The sequence below is a fragment of the Aspergillus versicolor genome (assembly GCF_001890125.1).
Source record: "Aspergillus versicolor CBS 583.65 unplaced genomic scaffold ASPVEscaffold_2, whole genome shotgun sequence".
Taxonomy (NCBI): Eukaryota; Fungi; Ascomycota; class Eurotiomycetes; order Eurotiales; family Aspergillaceae; genus Aspergillus; species Aspergillus versicolor.
This window is the reverse complement of record NW_024467525.1, coordinates 3,619,647-3,635,805: the sequence shown is the minus strand read 5'-3', so window position 1 is coordinate 3,635,805 and position 16,159 is coordinate 3,619,647. Positions and strand designations below refer to the sequence as shown.

The following is a 16,159-nucleotide window of genomic DNA, read 5'->3' as shown; positions in this document are numbered from 1 at the left end:
CACAGTGGAGGAAAGTGAATAGTTCTCTTAATTGCCCGCTCTCCCCTCGAATTCTGTCTTGTTTGGGTCCCGGTGGGCGTGTGGAGTCTCCTTTTCTTGTTCTTCTACCAGAGATGTTCTCTTCACGCGACAGCCATGCGATGCGAATAGGATCACGACTCAACATGATGCGTAAAGAGAATGATGGAAGCATGATATGTTAATTTGATACTGTTACTATATTTGTTTCTTGTACGTAGTATGTCTCGGCGTGGATTCTATGACCAGTATGAAGTTCATCATAGTCCATAAATGCACAGTCCAATCTTCGATGTCTGTGCATTGAAGGAAGACGCGATGTGGGGCCGTGATGATCTGGAGTGGGTTTCGACGCCGCTGTCACTGAGATAACACTCACCTTCCTACCCTTCGCTCCCTTCTCTTCATCGATACCAGGTCAAACAACTGCTGATAGTGTTGGCACTTGATAGTGGCGTTCCCCATCGGGTGTTGTACACAGAGAGGAGGTTCCATTGAATTGATTGGTTTCCATTTCACATTCCAAGACTACCGACGTATGCATTCGGTCACTGCACCAACAAGGATGATGATGGCAAATCAAGTCACAGCTGCACGACCGCATGTTCTTGGTATTGGCAATGCCGGTTTTGTCGGTTTCTAACCGGCCAACGACGGATGAAGAGATCTCTTCCTTCCAGTATCTCCCTTGTCAACTCCAAGCTCTGTACAATCCTACGGAATGATCTCGACCAAACTTCGGCCGCTTCAAGGCTGTGGTATGCATCGTTATCATAACTATATAAAATCGCTTACTGATTTGGTGGTCATAAAAGCTCTCTATAACCAGGTTTGCCGAAGCAGCGTCTCTCATCAATATTCACGCCTGCCCATCTGGTCCCCAAGACGGTGAGCCATCTCTACGTCCGCTCTGGCTCCAGACCAAGCTTGGCTAATAGTCCCTCTCTCGTATAATATCAGACTCGCTTCTAATTTAAACAAGTCACCCTTTACGCGTCCCCGATCTATCCTCGCAAAGCAACGCCTCAACCGCCCTGTCTCCCCCCACCTAACCATCTACAAGCCCCAAATAACCTGGATTGTCAGTATCGCGACTCGCATAACCGGAGTTGCGCTCTCGGGCGGTCTATACCTTTACGCAACAGCCTACCTCCTGTCCCCAACAGTGACAGGATGGGACATTGGCTCTGAGTCCCTGGTGAATACCTTCGGCGGCCTCTCGCCTGCATCCAAATTCGCGTTGAAGTTCGCGGTCGCGCTTCCGTTTTCGTTCCATAGCTTCAATGGTGTTCGTCATTTGATTTGGGATACCGGGAGTATGTTGACGAATCAGCAGGTTGCAAGGAGTGGCTGGACGGTTGTTGGGGCCTCGGTTGTTGCTGCCTTTATATTGGCTTCGTGGAGGCCTGCTGGTGTTGATCGAGCTGTGCACTGATTCTGGCAGCGCTCTTTGTTAGTTCTCCCGCTGGGATTCGCCTCTATTCTGTGTCGAATTACCACTAAAATTGGGATACAGTCTCCGACTCAACATCTTCAGGTCATCAGGATCTCCGGATGTTCCGTCAAACAAAATTGGAAAACACATGCCCCAAGAGACCACAAACCCTGACGCCTGGCGGACTGGCCTTGAAAAGTTGCATGGAGTTGCAGTAATCCGGAGATATTCAGCAAATCGGTTTCTACGCCTATCGGTCATAAAAGCCATACGACTGGCTCAGCCATGATTGCACAGCTCCCGAAAAGAAAACAAGAAGAAATACGGTTATTTTTGTATTTACCACTTCATTCCATCAGCCTTGCTTGTTCTGCAACACTTTGATATACGACCAGAGTGGGTCCAAACACGGCACAGAATCAACCACATGGGAAAGCTTCCCGTGTGCACCACTACCATACATCAGAGACCAGATCAATCCTCCAGCTCGTGGCTTACTCGGCGCCTGTAGATACTTTGTAAGATCCACGCCAAGAACGGAGATCGCGGATCAAAAGGCAATCCATTTGGAAGGATTGTCTGTCGATTGGAGCTCGTTTCTTTTTCCTTCTTTTTTTTGAGCTTATGCGAACCCCTCCCTCCACAGTTGACAGTCCACAAAAATCATCCAATCCACCGGCTGACAAGAGCAATCATAAATCATCATCAGCCGGCCCCCCGGCTTTCCAGTTCCCTTGCATAAGCTAGCAACCTTCCGGTTCTCCTCTTTCCAACTCCCACCGTTCCCTCAACGGAACCTCAGTTGATTGTAGTGTTTCGTTCCTTCGCATCGTTGTGAAGCCAGTTCCCCCCAAGTCATGACGGGCCCATCCCAGAGCGGATCTTGTCGATCATATCAGCAGCATGAGGGGGAGGTAACAGACTCGACATCTGTGCCTTGGTGTATCGGGTTCCGCTCCTCGAAGGCGTTCGTCACTTGGGTGGTGGCGATTGCTGTCTTTACGGTGTGTCGTGTGCTGTGCCCATCCGGTATTTCTATAACTAATTATCCCGATAGGATGTCTTCATATATGGAATGGTACGCGCTATCAAGGGTCCCGCACTTCACAACTCTCTGCTGAGGCTAACTGGGACGGTCTAGATAATTCCGATTCTCCCAGAAGTGCTTCAGACCCGGGTTTCTATACCAGAGGAGGAATGTACGTTGTTTCGCCAACCCAAAGGCAGATCACCCTAATCAGTCCTAACGGCAAATCACCAGTACAAAAATGGATGTCTATCCTCCTCGCTGCCTTCGGGGGTGCTATCTTCATTGGCTCCCGTAAGTCCGGTCCTTCACCTTTTACCGAGCTTCAACCCGGTATACTAATATAACTTGACCAGCGATATTCGGCTACTTCGCCGATAAGAGTTCCTCGCGTCAAGCGCCCTTCCTGATCGGTTTATTTGCGCTGGCCGCGTCGACAGTGATGTTCTGGTTTGCGCGCACAGTATATGCTTTGGTAATTGCGCGAACATTCCAGGGGCTCTCTTGTGCGGTTGTTTGGACGGTCGGCATGGCGCTTATTGTTGATACAATGGGAAAGGACCAGGTTGGGACGGCTATGGGGATTGTTTCGATGGCTATGACTGTCGGGACGGTTGCTGGCCCTTTTGTTGGGGGTATTGTGTAAGTTTTCCTCGGGTTTCTTTTTTTCCTGGCACTTTGACGAGGACTCGCAACTAATCATCTTTTGAGGATAGCTTGTCGAAGGCGGGATACCATGCTGTGTTTGCGATGGCAATGGCGCTGATTGTTGTGGATATCGTGCTGAGGTTGGTTATGATTGAGCGGAAGAGTGCGGCGAAGTGGATTGATGTGCAGTCTGGGGCTGCAGAGGCAGAGACAGAGACAGAGCGACTTATAGCTCCTGCTACGGAAAACAGCTCTTCGTACGAAGGAGTCGAGACTGAGCATATTTCACAACAGCAGTCAAACGGAAAGGCTGCAGAAGATGGACAGTCCAACCCCAGCAGGCGTTCAATGCCAGGTATCATGCGCTTGATGGGCTCGCTTACAATCCTGGTTGTCCTCCAGGCTACTCTGGTTGAAGCCATGACATACTCCTCTTTTGACTCGGTATTGACCACCCGCTCACCCAACCAATATAGCCACGGGCTAACATTAGCAAATGCAGGTCCTCCCCCTCTACGTAAGATCCACTTTCGACATGGACCCCATGGGAATAGGCCTGTGCTTCATCCCGCTCTTCATCCCCTCCTTCCTCTCAACCATAATCGGCTCTGCAGTCGACCGTTACGGGAGTCGCCGGATCGCCTGGATGGGATTCATCCTAGACGTCCCAGCCCTCTTACTCTTGCAAGTAGTTACTGAAAACACGACGCGGGATCAGATCATTCTTTACGTGCTCCTCTTCGTTTCAGGCTTTGCTGCGGCTCTGAAAACCGTTTCCTTGATGGTTGAGATCAGCCATGCTGTTGAGGAGAAGGAGAAGAGGTGTCCAGGGATCTTTGGGGATAAGGGAGGCACAGCACAGGCGTATGGCCTGTTTAATGTGGCTTGGTCGGGGGGGCAGGTGCTGGGGCCGCTGGTGTCCGGGGGGTTGGTGGATTGGGTTGGGTGGAAGTATATGGTGAGTACGTTGGCGGTGGTTAGTGGAGTGACAGCAGTGGTTTTGGTTGCCACGGCGAAGGGAGTGAGGAGGTAGGTTGGCAGGCTGGGATTTAGGGGGTGGCTTGTCATGAGGATGTAGAAGAAAACTGTGATGAAATGCTAAATAAGAGTTTAAAATCAAGCGGAGATAGAAGCAAGGACAGCTGAGTTTCCAGGGAGACAAAGCCAGAGAGGTTGGACACAACTTGGACACAGCCTGGACAACAAGGGGCTAACGTCGATAAACTATGCAGCGTGCTCGGTAGTTCCTGCGATTCCCCTTGCTTTGATAAAATCAGGGGAAAGAATTCCATGCCAAACCGAAGATGACCAGTCAGGCCCCATACCAAAACAGGTGGGGATACACGTGCGGGCTGTGGAGGATGGAATGCCCAGCGAGACTTATCGATCATGCAAAAACAATCCCAGCCTCAATCCCGATCGCCAATATCTGGAGATCCCCGAGGATGACACCCCTGATTTGGTTGGATCCCTTCTTCACTTGACGCCGGGGCTATAATTAGTGTGTTATTAAGGACCCTTTCGTGTTCCAGATTCTCTTTATTGTTTCCACTCCTTAAATACGCCCACCTCCACCTGTCCACTCCGCATATCCAGGATTCACCTCCTTTTCTTTGCTTTCTTATGGCTTGACGATAATGGCAACTAGCACAACTACCGCTCTTGCGTCTACAACACTAGTCGGGGTGCCTTTCGAGAAAACCTGTCCAACATGCGGCCAGGCGCCGGACACTCCACCGCCGCCAGATTTTACGCGCCGGCGGGTGAAGGACTTGGAGGGACAGGTACATTATTTGAATTCCCAGGCTTCTCATATGAGTACGTGCTCTCCTTCTCTTCTTTTTTTTTCCCTTGTAAATCACCTCCAGTGATGCCATGGATCCACCAACTAACATCATCGGTGTTCCAGCGGAGAAACTGGCCGAGTACGAAGAGGAGCTGCGACGACTTCGAGCCCAAAACCAACCAGCCGCCGCCCCGACCAGTTTAGTTAAACGGAACAACTCGTTGTTGTCTTTGAGTTCCACTTCCTCGCGCGGTGATAACTCGCATTCGAACTTGAATCCGAACTCGCAGTCACCGCCGCAACAACAAACCCCACAAGGCCGTCTGGCATCCCTTGCCTCCTTCCTCCCATACCGCCGTCCAAGCACAGCGTCTTCTCAACCGCAGTCACATCAGTCACCACCACCACCGTCGCCATTACAACAAACGCGGACGCCGCCCCCACCTTCGCCACGCACTCCTACCCCCCGCCCTTCTACCGAAGAGGCACTCGAGCTCCAAAATGCACTGAATGAGGAACAAAAACTCCGCAAGGCAGCCGAGACGCAGCTTACACAAGCAAGCTCTGAGCTTGAAGAGCTCACGGTGCAGCTCTTCAGCCAGGCGAACGAGATGGTCGCGCAGGAGCGCAAGGCACGAGCGCGGCTAGAAGAGCGTGTCGCCGTCTTGGAGCGCCGAGATATCGAGAAGAGGAATCGCTTGGAGAGGTTGGAGAAGGCGATGGCGAGAGTTGAGCGGATAAGGGCATTGGTTGGATAGACTGATAACGCCCCTTTTTTCTTCCTTTTTTGGCCGGAGTTGGTTTGTTTTTGAACCCGTTCTTATATATACCCCGATTTTTTCTGCCTGTTTTGAAATTGGATTTTGGATACGATGGGCACGAATGAGTTATGATTGCATGCATGGCATGGTTATGGATACTGGGTTTTTTGCTCTTTTTGGATGACATTGAATTTTGGATAGGCGTATATATGGCGAGCGTGCGATTAAACCCATATCATATTTTGCATACCTGAACCCTGATATTATTCTCGTTCTCTACTACTTTCTATATAATTAGAGACCAGCTAAATGTGTCATTGTAGCCGCAAATTGCCAATTAGTGATGACGAGACAGTTGGTTGGAACCCCACTTGGTCCCCGCGTACAAATATATATCTCCGGTCTAGCTCTCATCCTTTTCGGAGCACTTAGAAACCCTCATCTCACTCCTAATCCACTCGCAAACTACATGCCAAAATGACAACTGGAGTCGCCATCATTGGAAGCGGTTGGTGTTTCGCTATTCCATTTTCCTGGCCGTGCCAAACTGTTAAGTTATCAAGCTAACAAAGACACTAGGAATCTTCGCTAAGGAACAACATCTTGTACGTTACAACTAGTAATTGGATGCTACACTACACAGGAAACCCACCTGCGTGTAGCTCACCGAAGAAGCTAGAAAAAACCATTGCTAACAAGCTCTATGATAACTCAGCCTGCGGTCAAAGAAGCTCCCACACTCTCTCTTAAGGCAATCTACTCGCGCTCGCTCAAATCCGCACAGGGTCTATCTGAGGGTCTCGAGAATGTAGATCTGTACTCGGATGATTCTGGCCCTGGGAAGACCTACGCGGACCTTTTGAAGCGGGAAGATATTGGGGCTGTTATTCTGGCGTAAGTGGTAGCCTTTTATCCCGTGGCTCAAATACTAGTCCACCTAGTCTCTACATGCCACGAGAACTAGGAAGTGTACAATGTACTGATTCATACGGTGCAGACTCCCTATTCTCGCCCAGCCAGCCTACATCAAGCAAGCCTTAGTTGCAGGCAAGCATGTTCTCTCGGAGAAGCCAATCGCCAAGGACCTAGCTACGGCGCAGGACCTACTGTCCTGGTACAACAATGGCGCCAACGTTGACAAGTCCAAGACATTCTGGGGTGTCGCAGAAAACTACCGCTTCATACGCAAGTGGATTCAAACCGCCGCGGAGGTGCAGAAGCTCGGAGGCATGAAGACGTTTCGGCTCATGTTAAGAGCCAACATTGGGACTGAGGGGAAGTATTATAGTACGTTATTCCTTCCTTCCCTCCTTCCGTTCGTCTTACGCTATATTGGGCGATTTAGTTCTACTTTAGAAGGTTGTTCGTTACGTTAACTTGGAGTTCTAGACACATCCTGGCGCAAAACGCCCGAGTACCAAGGTGGTTTCGTGCTAGACGCCGGAGTCCACTTTCTCGCAGGCCTCCGACTCATTCTCGGCCGCGGATCAAACAGCCTGAAAACTGTAATCGCGCAGACAAGTCAGTTACAGGAACATCTGCCGCCCATCGATACAGTCGATGCACTTGCGACGACCGCATCTGGGGCTCCCGGGGTAATCAATCTCTCATTCGGGTCTGAATTTAGGGACTCTGTGTTGGAATTTACGTGTGAAAAAGGTGTTGTGACTCTTATTGGTGACAAATTGACAGCTGGTGGTGTCGTGACTGACATTCCCTTCGAGGGTGTGGGCGTGAAGGAGGAGGTTAAGGCCTTTGGGGCGTCGATTGTTGGTGGAGGATTGGATGATAGGTTGCGGCCTGAGGAGGCATTGGCTGATCTGGAGGTTTTGGAGATGTTGGTGACGAGTGGTGAGGATGGTGGGAGGAAGACGTTGAAGTTGCAGTAACTAAGGACTAGAACCCGCAGTCCGACAAGGCCAGGCGAGGCGCAAGTATAAACGTTCTAAATTAGGTTAGCTTAGGAATATCAGTCTAAACCCGATCCGAAACCTAGACTCTGGAACCGTAGTAGGGCAGAGCCCACTAACCCTATCACGTGCCCACAGCTCATTCCCCTCGCTTAGCAAAGGGCACTAACCGGGTCGTTACTGTCTCGGGCGGCCAAACCTCAGCGCGAAATTTCGAGACCGATTTCGACCGTTCGACAACTCCAGCGCCAACGGGACAAACGACAAGGTATATTCACAATCCTTTCTCTCTCTCTCCTGGGGATCGTTGTTGATACTAATTATTGCGTGAAGATGGCCCTCGCTAAGAAGCACGTCCCTATCGTCAAGAAGCGTATGTCACCACCTACCTATCTATCCATTATCCTACCCTGCCCAGATTGAGCGTCCAAGAGGAGGGAATTTGAGAAGAGGAGAAACACAATGAAGGGAACATCAGAATTTTGATCGATGAACGTTGAAAATATGGGGAACCAGCACCGACGCAGAGATGGGAATCGAATTTTACCACTTGATACAAAGGCTATGAATGATCAAGTCGACTGACTGGTCATACTTTACAGGCACCAAGCGTTTCTTCCGCCACCAGTCCGACCGCTTCAAGTGTGTGCCGGAGTCATGGCGCAAGCCTAAGGGTATCGACAACCGCGTCCGCAGACGCTTCAAGTCGAACATCCCTATGCCCTCCGTACGTCCAACCACCCACCTGATCGACATCGAATTTCGAGTCGTATCAAGCCGAGTCATTCGGAATGCACTGCGAATGGATGAAGGCTAATGCACTGGATAGATCGGTTACGGCAGCAACAAGAAGACCCGCCACATGATGCCCTCCGGCCACAAGGCTTTCCTCGTTCACAACGCCAAGGACGTTGAGCTCCTCCTCATGCACAACCGAACTTACGCTGCTGAGTGCGTCCCTTCCCACTAGCCTACTGGAATATATGAAATGGAGGAACTAATTTCAATACAGGATCGCCTCCGCTGTCTCTTCCCGCAAGCGCGTCGACATCATCGCCAAGGCCAAGGCCCTCGGTGTCAAGGTCACCAACCCCCGTGGCCGTGTCACTACTGAGGCTTAGATGGATTGATTGAAACGACTAAAAAAAGCGAAAATGATTCTGGGAATGAATTGATAAAGCGCAGGAACTGGTCACGGACGGAACGGCCAAGACGGACTGGACTGGACCGGACGTCTTAGCAGGACAATTGATGGATAATCACACAAGACGTGGGCTCGGGACAGGAACGATTGATTTTTTTTATACATAACCTAACCCACCTACTCATCCATCTATCCATTTAAATACCAAATGAGTTGTTAAATGGGATTTCAGCGGTAATGCTTCGCTTGTTGCTTGGACTTGTCCTGGATGAAGTATGGTTTGGTGTCTGGGGAGTATTGAATGGAGTTCTTTCATTTCCAGGATACTGGTCTCGTCCATTGTAGAATTGGACCTGCGTAATTTTGTCTTTGGTATATGGTCTATCTATAAATGCCCCAACACCTGGTACCATGTGCACCCCATGCAACAACATTCAACATGCAAAACCAACACTTTTGTTTACCTGTTCTACAACCCGTTCCCAGCACCAGCAGCACCAGCAGCAGCACTTTCTTGTGCCTGTCTGGCTGCCGAAATATCAACAGACCCAACACCCTCAACCAGAGCCGTAGTTCCATCCTCATCACCCCCGAGCTCAGGAACACTTCCCTGCCCAACAACAGTCTCCTTGTCCGCCTCTACCTCCTCCCACGCAGGAACCTCCCGCGGCCCATCCATTCCTACCGGCGGCAAAGCCCACCTAGGCATCTTGCTCCGATACTGCCACTCGCCACCGGCATCCGAGTACGCTACAGCATGCAAGAAGATACCCAGCTCGTGAACACCAGGGTCAGTATACAGTTCTGTCCCACAGACATCACACGTCTTCCCGGAGAGCCTCTCCCCCTTTCGTTTCTGGTACGCTTCCACCGCGGCTTCATGCTCCTTCGTCATGATCGCCTGCACAACCGAACTGTCCGTCCCCGGCGGCACAACCGGCAGCGTGGTCAAATGTGTGCGGTACGATACTGTCTCCGGAAGCTCCGTACGACCCATCTCCATTAAACGATCGATTATTTCGTCGTCCCGGTCAGCGGTCGATTCATTCTTCCCTAGCTCTGGACCGAAGACGCGCCGGTTCGAGTAGATCGGGTCGTTACTTATCGGGTGACCGAGGAACTGCAGATGCACGCGGATTTGGTGCGTGCGGCCCGTGAGTGGGAGGCAGTGGACGATGCTGTAGCCCTCGCTTTCGTTGATGTAGGACGGCGGCGGCGTCGCCGGTCTTGTACCTGATTCCTTCTCATCACCTTCACCCTCCGCAGCTGAGGCTTGAGGTGCAGGTGGTGCAGGAGGGTAATACGCCAACCGTCGAAACTTCGTCTTCGCTTCCTTCCCAGTCGCCCGAACACGGTTCAGCCCAACCTTCGGACTTATAGACATAATCGGCTGGTCCACGATAAGCACCCCATCCGGGAACTTGCCCTTCACGCGCGCAACATACTCCTTCTGAACGGTGCGCTCCCTCAAACTAACAGTCATCCTATCCGCGCCCTGCGCTGTCTTCCCCACAAACATAACCCCGGATGTCAACCGGTCCAGTCTGTTACAGGGCCGCGGAACGAACTTCCCGCCGTAGTTGTGCCTTATGATCTCCATGACAGAGTTATAATGGTACCGGCCTGTCGAGTGGACGGGAACGCCAGCGGGCTTATCAATGACAAGCAAATCATCTGTCTCTTCGATTATGCCGACGTCGTTTCCTGTGACGGGGGGTTCGTGGCGATGGAGGGTATGCGAGACGACTTCGCCGTTTTTGAGGACGGTGTTGGGACCCGCGGATTTGCCGTTTACCGTGACGTTGCCGCTTTCAAGGGCTTTTCTCTGTTAAGAAAATTATAGCATGTTAGTTTGCTGTTCCCAGCACTTATTTGATCTCGGGTTGGGTAGATAGAGAGCGTACGTAGTAGCCGGGCTCGCGGTCGCGAAACTCGGTGGTGAAAATATCTATCAGCTCCCTGTTGCGCCATCGCTCCTTGCAGTAGGTGTTATAGGTATAGTGGTATGGATATACGCGACGAAGGCCCCCTTCGAAGTAATAGCGAACAGGCAGCCCCTCGCACGGCGTTACGGCGACTTTTGGCGGTTCTTGGGCGGGCTCCGCAGGAGGAACCTCCAGCTTCGGCGTGGCATCGACAGGAAGGACGGACATGATGGAAGCCGAGATTTTACCCCGGCGAGCGAGGAATTCGGCAAGTCGAGGAGAGCAAGCCAGGTTCCAGGTTGGACGTTATGCTTGACAAAAAATTAGGTGGAGGACTTGAGAAGAGGGGAACAAATTATTTTTGCGGATGTTCCTGACGCCACTGGAAATTTACTCTGGCCAAACGTCAATTCCTAGGTTCGTCCTCACCACTACCATGTTATCGACAATTAAAAATAGCAATATCGCACTAACGATACATAGACAGATAACAAGACCACCCTCTACGTGTATTCGTCTCAAAGAGGAATCGGCGCATAGTACGAGAACTTGCCCTCCGGGTCGTACTTCCTCTTGACCTGCTGCAATTTCTCCAGTCTCCATGGCTCCCACCCATACCAGGCGCGAGGTCCCTCATTTCCAGCAGCATAGTTGACGTACGAATGCAGGTTATCAGAACCCGTTCCCTTGAGAATGATGTCTCGCAACTGGTCTCCAAACTCCACGGCCTTGTTCTCCACCTCCTTGGTGTCGGAGCTATAGGCGATAGTAGGCGCGAATAAGAAGAAGTCCTCTCGGTTTGGGAACGCCGTTGAGTCTTCATGGATGGCCTCGACACCTTGCGCTGAGTATTGCTCGATGAGGGTTAGGGAAGTGTTGAACTGCGAATCGCCCGCAGTACCCTCGGCAAATGCATCGAAGTATTCTCTCTGCGCTGGGATATCAAATCGCTTGAAGCCAATTGGGAATCGCACCTTGCTCCCTTCTTTCGCACAGCCTCTCGAGTTCACACCCGTATCGATCCATGTAGGAATATCGGTATAGAGCCCATGCTTCTTGACTGCCGCGGGAGTCGCGGCAAGGTCACGGAAAGGTTGAATAAGTTCAGGCTCGATTTCCTCGACACCCTCGCGCACGAAGTTGGCGAGATAAACAGGCTGTCCAAATTAGCTTTATTCAGCGGGGGAGAACAGATGGACCTACATTTTTTGGGTCCAAGTCTGGAATGCGCAGGAGGTATGTCCAAACGAAAAAGCCGGGCGGCTGGATGTCAGCGAGGTCATTGAAGTGCTCAAACAGCGCCTCAACTTGGTCGCTGGTAAATGCCAACTGCTCATAAGCCCACAGACCACCATCTGGGACGTCGTATACCTTCGAAGTGACCGATGTAACAATTCCAAAGTTATGGCCCGCGCCTCGCACAGCCCACCAGAGGTCCTGATCATCACTTTTTTCGGAGACCGTTATGATCTGGCCATCGGCCGTAGCAATGTTCAGCGATACAAACTGATCAGCAGCCATACCATATTTCCCCTGCAGAGCACCGTGGCCGCCGCCCAGGGCTGGTCCAAGATAGCTGACGCACTCGCATACGCCGTGAACTGCATATATCAATACCATCCTAACCGATCTAAGATGAACCAACTAGCTTACCAGTCTGCTTTCCTTGTTGGAAGAGATCTCTAATCAGCGTCACTGATTTTGTGCCACCCCCAAACGTGGCTGTTTTGCCGTCCTCCGCGATCTTAATAGAGTTAAGTTTGTGCAGCCAGATTTCAATTCCGTGATTAAGGTTCGCCAGAGAAGAGATAGCACCATGCCCATCATTCACAGCAAGGAATGGAAGGCCCTCGGCGTTAGCGTAGCGAATCTACTTCGTCAATTTGCTTGTGCTTGGAACCATTCTGTGGGAAGAAACTTACAGTCTTGGCCACATCTTCCTCCACGGCGACCTCAACAACGACGGTGAAGTTGGGTGGGTGGTAGTAAGACCATCGTGCTGTGGCATCTTCAAACACGTCCGAGTCCGGATAGTAAACAGCTGCGTGTTCAGAAAGCTCGGGTGCCAATTTGGTACGGATATCGTCACGAGTGGTGAATCTTCCATAGCTGCCAGTGCCCAGGAGGGCAACAGCGCAGGCAAGACTGGCCCAGAGGCGTGCGGAAGCTCCCATCTTGGCGGGTCAGTGTGTAAGTTTCAACGTGTGGTGCGTGGATCGTGTGATAAAGGTTATGGGTGGGTGTCTCCCGGTTTTCTTGTCCGGGGACAAGAATGGATAATGTCTGTTGTTGTTGTTGTTGTTAAGTATGCAGCATTCTTAAGCGGAAAAAGAATTCCTGAAGGATACGCTCTCTCAAGCAGGCTGGGGAGGCATTGGAGGCGGGATTTAAATCATTCTGGCACCTGAAGGGCTGCAGGAGCAGACTGCAGAGTGCTGTTGGGGAAAGAGCAAGCAGTCGTTGAGGCCGCAAGCCCGCGACCATCCTGCGTGTTCCGCAGTAGTCTAGCAGGGGCCACAATCAAGCAGGTCACAGACAGCTCAGAGATCGATTATCCGGGATCTGTTAGCCGGTCTGATATATTTGGGGGCACCCTTGCGATCTGCTGCGATCTACTCCATCTCTACCTGTTTTGTGGTGACAACTCACTCAAGCACGGTGCTTTGCACATTCCAACATGGCCAAGGAACGATTATAGGAATCGATTCTCCGTTAATCCCGCACTGTATCGAGAGGGTAGACACTACTGCTAATTAGCGTAACATTATGGAATTCGGTCTAGTCTGACCCCGAAGTCCGTTGCCATATAAACAACAGCGAGGTACATAGTCAGACAGCAGGCGTGCTCTTACTAAGATGACTCGAGCCACGTAGAATGTATAGAACTCTAAAACATTTCCAAACTAGCCAAACAAACTAAACTATATCTGTCTCCGTGGCTAGCTGACACATGAATAATCTCTGGAATCGAGATGATCTACGTGCATGAATCAAGCCCCCGAGTCAGAAGTGAGTGCCTCCCCAAGCAGTGACGGCTCTGGACCTCGGCCCATTTCCACCGAGGATCGCAACTCCAACAACTTCAACTCTACATCGCATCCCTCGTCGGATCCCTTTTTCTTACCCAGACCCAGGTTTATTCAAAGCAAGCTAAGAATAATACGATTGCATTTTGCTTTAATTCAACTAGAGCCCCCAATAACCGCCACCAATGCCCAAAGAAGTCGACATCAAGCGCCGCCGCACCCGCGGGGACTACGTTTTCCACCAGACGTACCGGACAAGATGGTACACAACCAGCAGCCTCCCATTCGAATAACTCTAGTATAATTCAGTACCACTGCAAAGGGTCGTCACTAACAAGAACCCAACGTTTCAGGAACGACAACGACATGTACGCACACCTCAATAACACCATCTACGCACAACTCTTCGACTCTATAATCAACCACTACCTGATCAGCGACTGCGGAATGGACCCTTTCTCATACGGCTCTGATTCTTCCGAGTCGTCGTCTTCGTCCACAACGACAGGGGGCAAGCCGAACCCCAACCCCTCTGGACAAGTCGCCATCATGGTGAACTCCTACTGCGACTATTTTGCGTCCGTTTCATACCCCGATATCCTGGACCTCGGACTACGGGTTAACAAGCTGGGGACGACGAGTGTGGTGTATGAAGTCGGGGTATTTAAGCAGGGAGAGGACGATGCGAAGGTTGTTGGTGGGTATACGCATGTTTGGTGTGAGAGGGGGGTGATGAGGCCTGCTAAGGGAGGAATGGAGAATGGGATTAGGGAGGCGTTGGGGAGATTGATGGTGAAAGAGGACAGTAAGATTTAGATTAAATAGGTCTTGCTTGACGGGTTGTATATACCATATTGCTCGATCCGAGCGTATTGTTTATGAATATAAGGCTGGATAGATGACTAGTGGTAGAAGGAAAGAGTCCGAGATTATCTTATTAAAAATACCAAGTAGATAGTAAAAAACCAAGTATCGCAACGCTGACGAGTAAAACCTTCTATCGCTTTTCTATACCGAATCCTAACATCATGATTATTGCAAGAAACGCCAGCCGAAATCATCACGGTCCTAGCAAAGCATCTGAAACAAAATTAAACGTGAGAACAAAAGAGTAAAGGAAAGAACAGAGAAAAAGCAGGGATCTATCGTTGTCCAGCCTTGGATCATGTCCAGCTTAGGCTTGTAGTTGGCTTGGTCTAATCTCACATCGGAGATTTTGCGGATCAATTGAGTTTGTCCGGAATGATGCTGACCCGGGAAACATTTGAGCTTGGGGGGAAGATGACCTTTTGCATTGTCTTGCTCTCCGGCTCAAAGTACCAACGTTGGTAAGGGCCGGGGATAAAGTTTCCCTTCGAATCCCACCCGGGAACATAGGTGTATCCGTCGTCGAGACGGAAGAATAAAAGCTTCTCGGGCTTGTCTCCATCTTCAGGAGTGACGGTGAACCAGCGGCATCGTTCAGCGACTTCGTCCTCGAAAAGGTATTGATGGAGGATGCGGCAGTAGACGACAGGAACAGGGACTTTCTCGTCGTAGTCGCTACCGTCTCTGCAGACAAGGTGCCATCCTTGGCTGGGGACATATTTGTAGATGCCGGGAACTGGAGAGTCCCAGTGTTCTTCTCTGTTGATTGATCCTTGGATGCGCTGCCCACGCTGAAACCAGTACGTCGGGCAAAAGACGGTGCGCAAGCAGAGAAATAGGTTGGGTGCCATTGCGACGGGTAGGTAGTTGTCGGATATCGAAAACTACCGGTATATTTCAAACGCGAATATCTTGGATAAACGAGAAAAGGTGGGTATCGTAGGTGCGTAACAAGAAAATAAACGCTCGCTTTTCGGAAGGCAATGAAGAAAAGATAAGAATGAGGGCTGAGCTCGAACGGGGTTATATATCGACGTCCATTTTGAAGGGGGAATGAAGGTCTTGATATCACGAGACAACAAGAGAGGTTTTGATGGGTTTCAGTACCGCTGCGACAGTGCTTTCGGTACTCCCAGGGTCGAATTGCTCGACGGTTTAAATGGAGAGAGTCAGGTGTTCTCAGCCAAAGAATTTATGTAGGACGAGGAGGTTGCGGTGAGAAGCAGGGGGGGATATAGGGCAGAGATAGCGACTTGATCGAGACCGGGCCGAAAAATCGGAGTTCAGAGAGGATATCGGGGAAAGAATGCTCGAAAGGAGTTCGAGTTCGGTCTTGGAACTCGGTCTGTCACACAAGCCTAGCACGAGAATAAGACTGAAGGCTGAGGCGCAGGAAGAGCAGCGATCCAACGACGCACGGCGCACAAGGATGCAGCGATTCTTATTGCTCGTCAGGGGCGCATGATAAAAATCGGGCAGATAACTGGAGGAGAGGATGAAAGAGCATGCTGATGGATTTTTTTAGAAAAAAAAAAGCAAAAGGAGAGAAAGAGTCAGCCTTAAAAGCAACCTGAGGAGCGGTCTGAAACCGGGAGCGTTGTGTGAGGTCAGC

General features: G+C 50.7%; 8 protein-coding genes across 8 annotated transcripts; 6 read left to right on the top strand and 2 right to left on the bottom strand.

Annotated features, from left to right (window-relative positions):
- Positions 1-739: 739 nt before the first annotated feature.
- On the top strand, positions 740-1,453 carry ASPVEDRAFT_80810 (succinate:quinone oxidoreductase subunit C; the record flags this gene model as incomplete). The annotated part of the gene is made up of 3 exons (XM_040816930.1): positions 740-776; positions 848-906; positions 1,001-1,453. 3 exons carry the CDS (start codon positions 740-742, stop codon positions 1,451-1,453), a joined length of 549 nt encoding a protein of 182 aa, XP_040664953.1.
- A 564-nt stretch (positions 1,454-2,017) lies between these two features.
- On the top strand, positions 2,018-4,297 carry ASPVEDRAFT_506170 (MFS transporter). Its single transcript, XM_040814338.1, has 7 exons — positions 2,018-2,457; positions 2,511-2,531; positions 2,595-2,652; positions 2,715-2,774; positions 2,837-3,122; positions 3,197-3,572; positions 3,631-4,297. Exons 1-7 carry the CDS (start codon positions 2,311-2,313, stop codon positions 4,159-4,161), a joined length of 1,479 nt encoding a protein of 492 aa, XP_040664952.1. The 5' UTR covers positions 2,018-2,310; the 3' UTR covers positions 4,162-4,297.
- Positions 4,298-4,463: 166 nt separating this feature from the next.
- Positions 4,464-5,821, top strand: ASPVEDRAFT_506157 (uncharacterized protein). Its single transcript, XM_040814337.1, has 2 exons — positions 4,464-4,946; positions 5,038-5,821. The coding sequence occupies exons 1-2, from the start codon at positions 4,766-4,768 to the stop codon at positions 5,670-5,672; spliced, it is 816 nt and encodes a 271-aa protein (XP_040664951.1). The 5' UTR covers positions 4,464-4,765; the 3' UTR covers positions 5,673-5,821.
- A 291-nt stretch (positions 5,822-6,112) lies between these two features.
- ASPVEDRAFT_38655 (Gfo/Idh/MocA family protein) lies at positions 6,113-7,685 on the top strand. The gene is made up of 5 exons (XM_040811745.1): positions 6,113-6,183; positions 6,255-6,280; positions 6,391-6,569; positions 6,673-6,962; positions 7,065-7,685. The coding sequence occupies exons 1-5, from the start codon at positions 6,153-6,155 to the stop codon at positions 7,562-7,564; spliced, it is 1,026 nt and encodes a 341-aa protein (XP_040664950.1). The 5' UTR covers positions 6,113-6,152; the 3' UTR covers positions 7,565-7,685.
- Positions 7,686-7,798: 113 nt separating this feature from the next.
- ASPVEDRAFT_187205 (60S ribosomal protein eL32) lies at positions 7,799-8,918 on the top strand. Its single transcript, XM_040808998.1, has 5 exons — positions 7,799-7,853; positions 7,919-7,958; positions 8,188-8,312; positions 8,415-8,536; positions 8,598-8,918. Exons 2-5 carry the CDS (start codon positions 7,919-7,921, stop codon positions 8,704-8,706), a joined length of 396 nt encoding a protein of 131 aa, XP_040664949.1. The 5' UTR covers positions 7,799-7,853; the 3' UTR covers positions 8,707-8,918.
- A 280-nt stretch (positions 8,919-9,198) lies between these two features.
- ASPVEDRAFT_50716 (uncharacterized protein) lies at positions 9,199-12,828 on the bottom strand (the record flags this gene model as incomplete). Its single annotated transcript, XM_040814351.1, has 6 exons — positions 9,199-10,554; positions 10,634-10,849; positions 11,233-11,811; positions 11,858-12,255; positions 12,308-12,524; positions 12,577-12,828. 6 exons carry the CDS (start codon positions 12,826-12,828, stop codon positions 9,199-9,201), a joined length of 3,018 nt encoding a protein of 1,005 aa, XP_040664948.1.
- Positions 12,829-14,033: 1,205 nt separating this feature from the next.
- Positions 14,034-14,653, top strand: ASPVEDRAFT_38652 (acyl-CoA thioesterase). The gene has a single exon (XM_040811744.1). The coding sequence runs from the start codon at positions 14,047-14,049 to the stop codon at positions 14,494-14,496; it is 450 nt and encodes a 149-aa protein (XP_040664947.1). The 5' UTR covers positions 14,034-14,046; the 3' UTR covers positions 14,497-14,653.
- Positions 14,654-14,903: 250 nt separating this feature from the next.
- On the bottom strand, positions 14,904-15,398 carry ASPVEDRAFT_26013 (uncharacterized protein; the record flags this gene model as incomplete). The annotated part of the gene is made up of 1 exon (XM_040809849.1): positions 14,904-15,398. One exon carries the CDS (start codon positions 15,396-15,398, stop codon positions 14,904-14,906), a length of 495 nt encoding a protein of 164 aa, XP_040664946.1.
- Between the last annotated feature and the right edge of the window lie 761 nt (positions 15,399-16,159).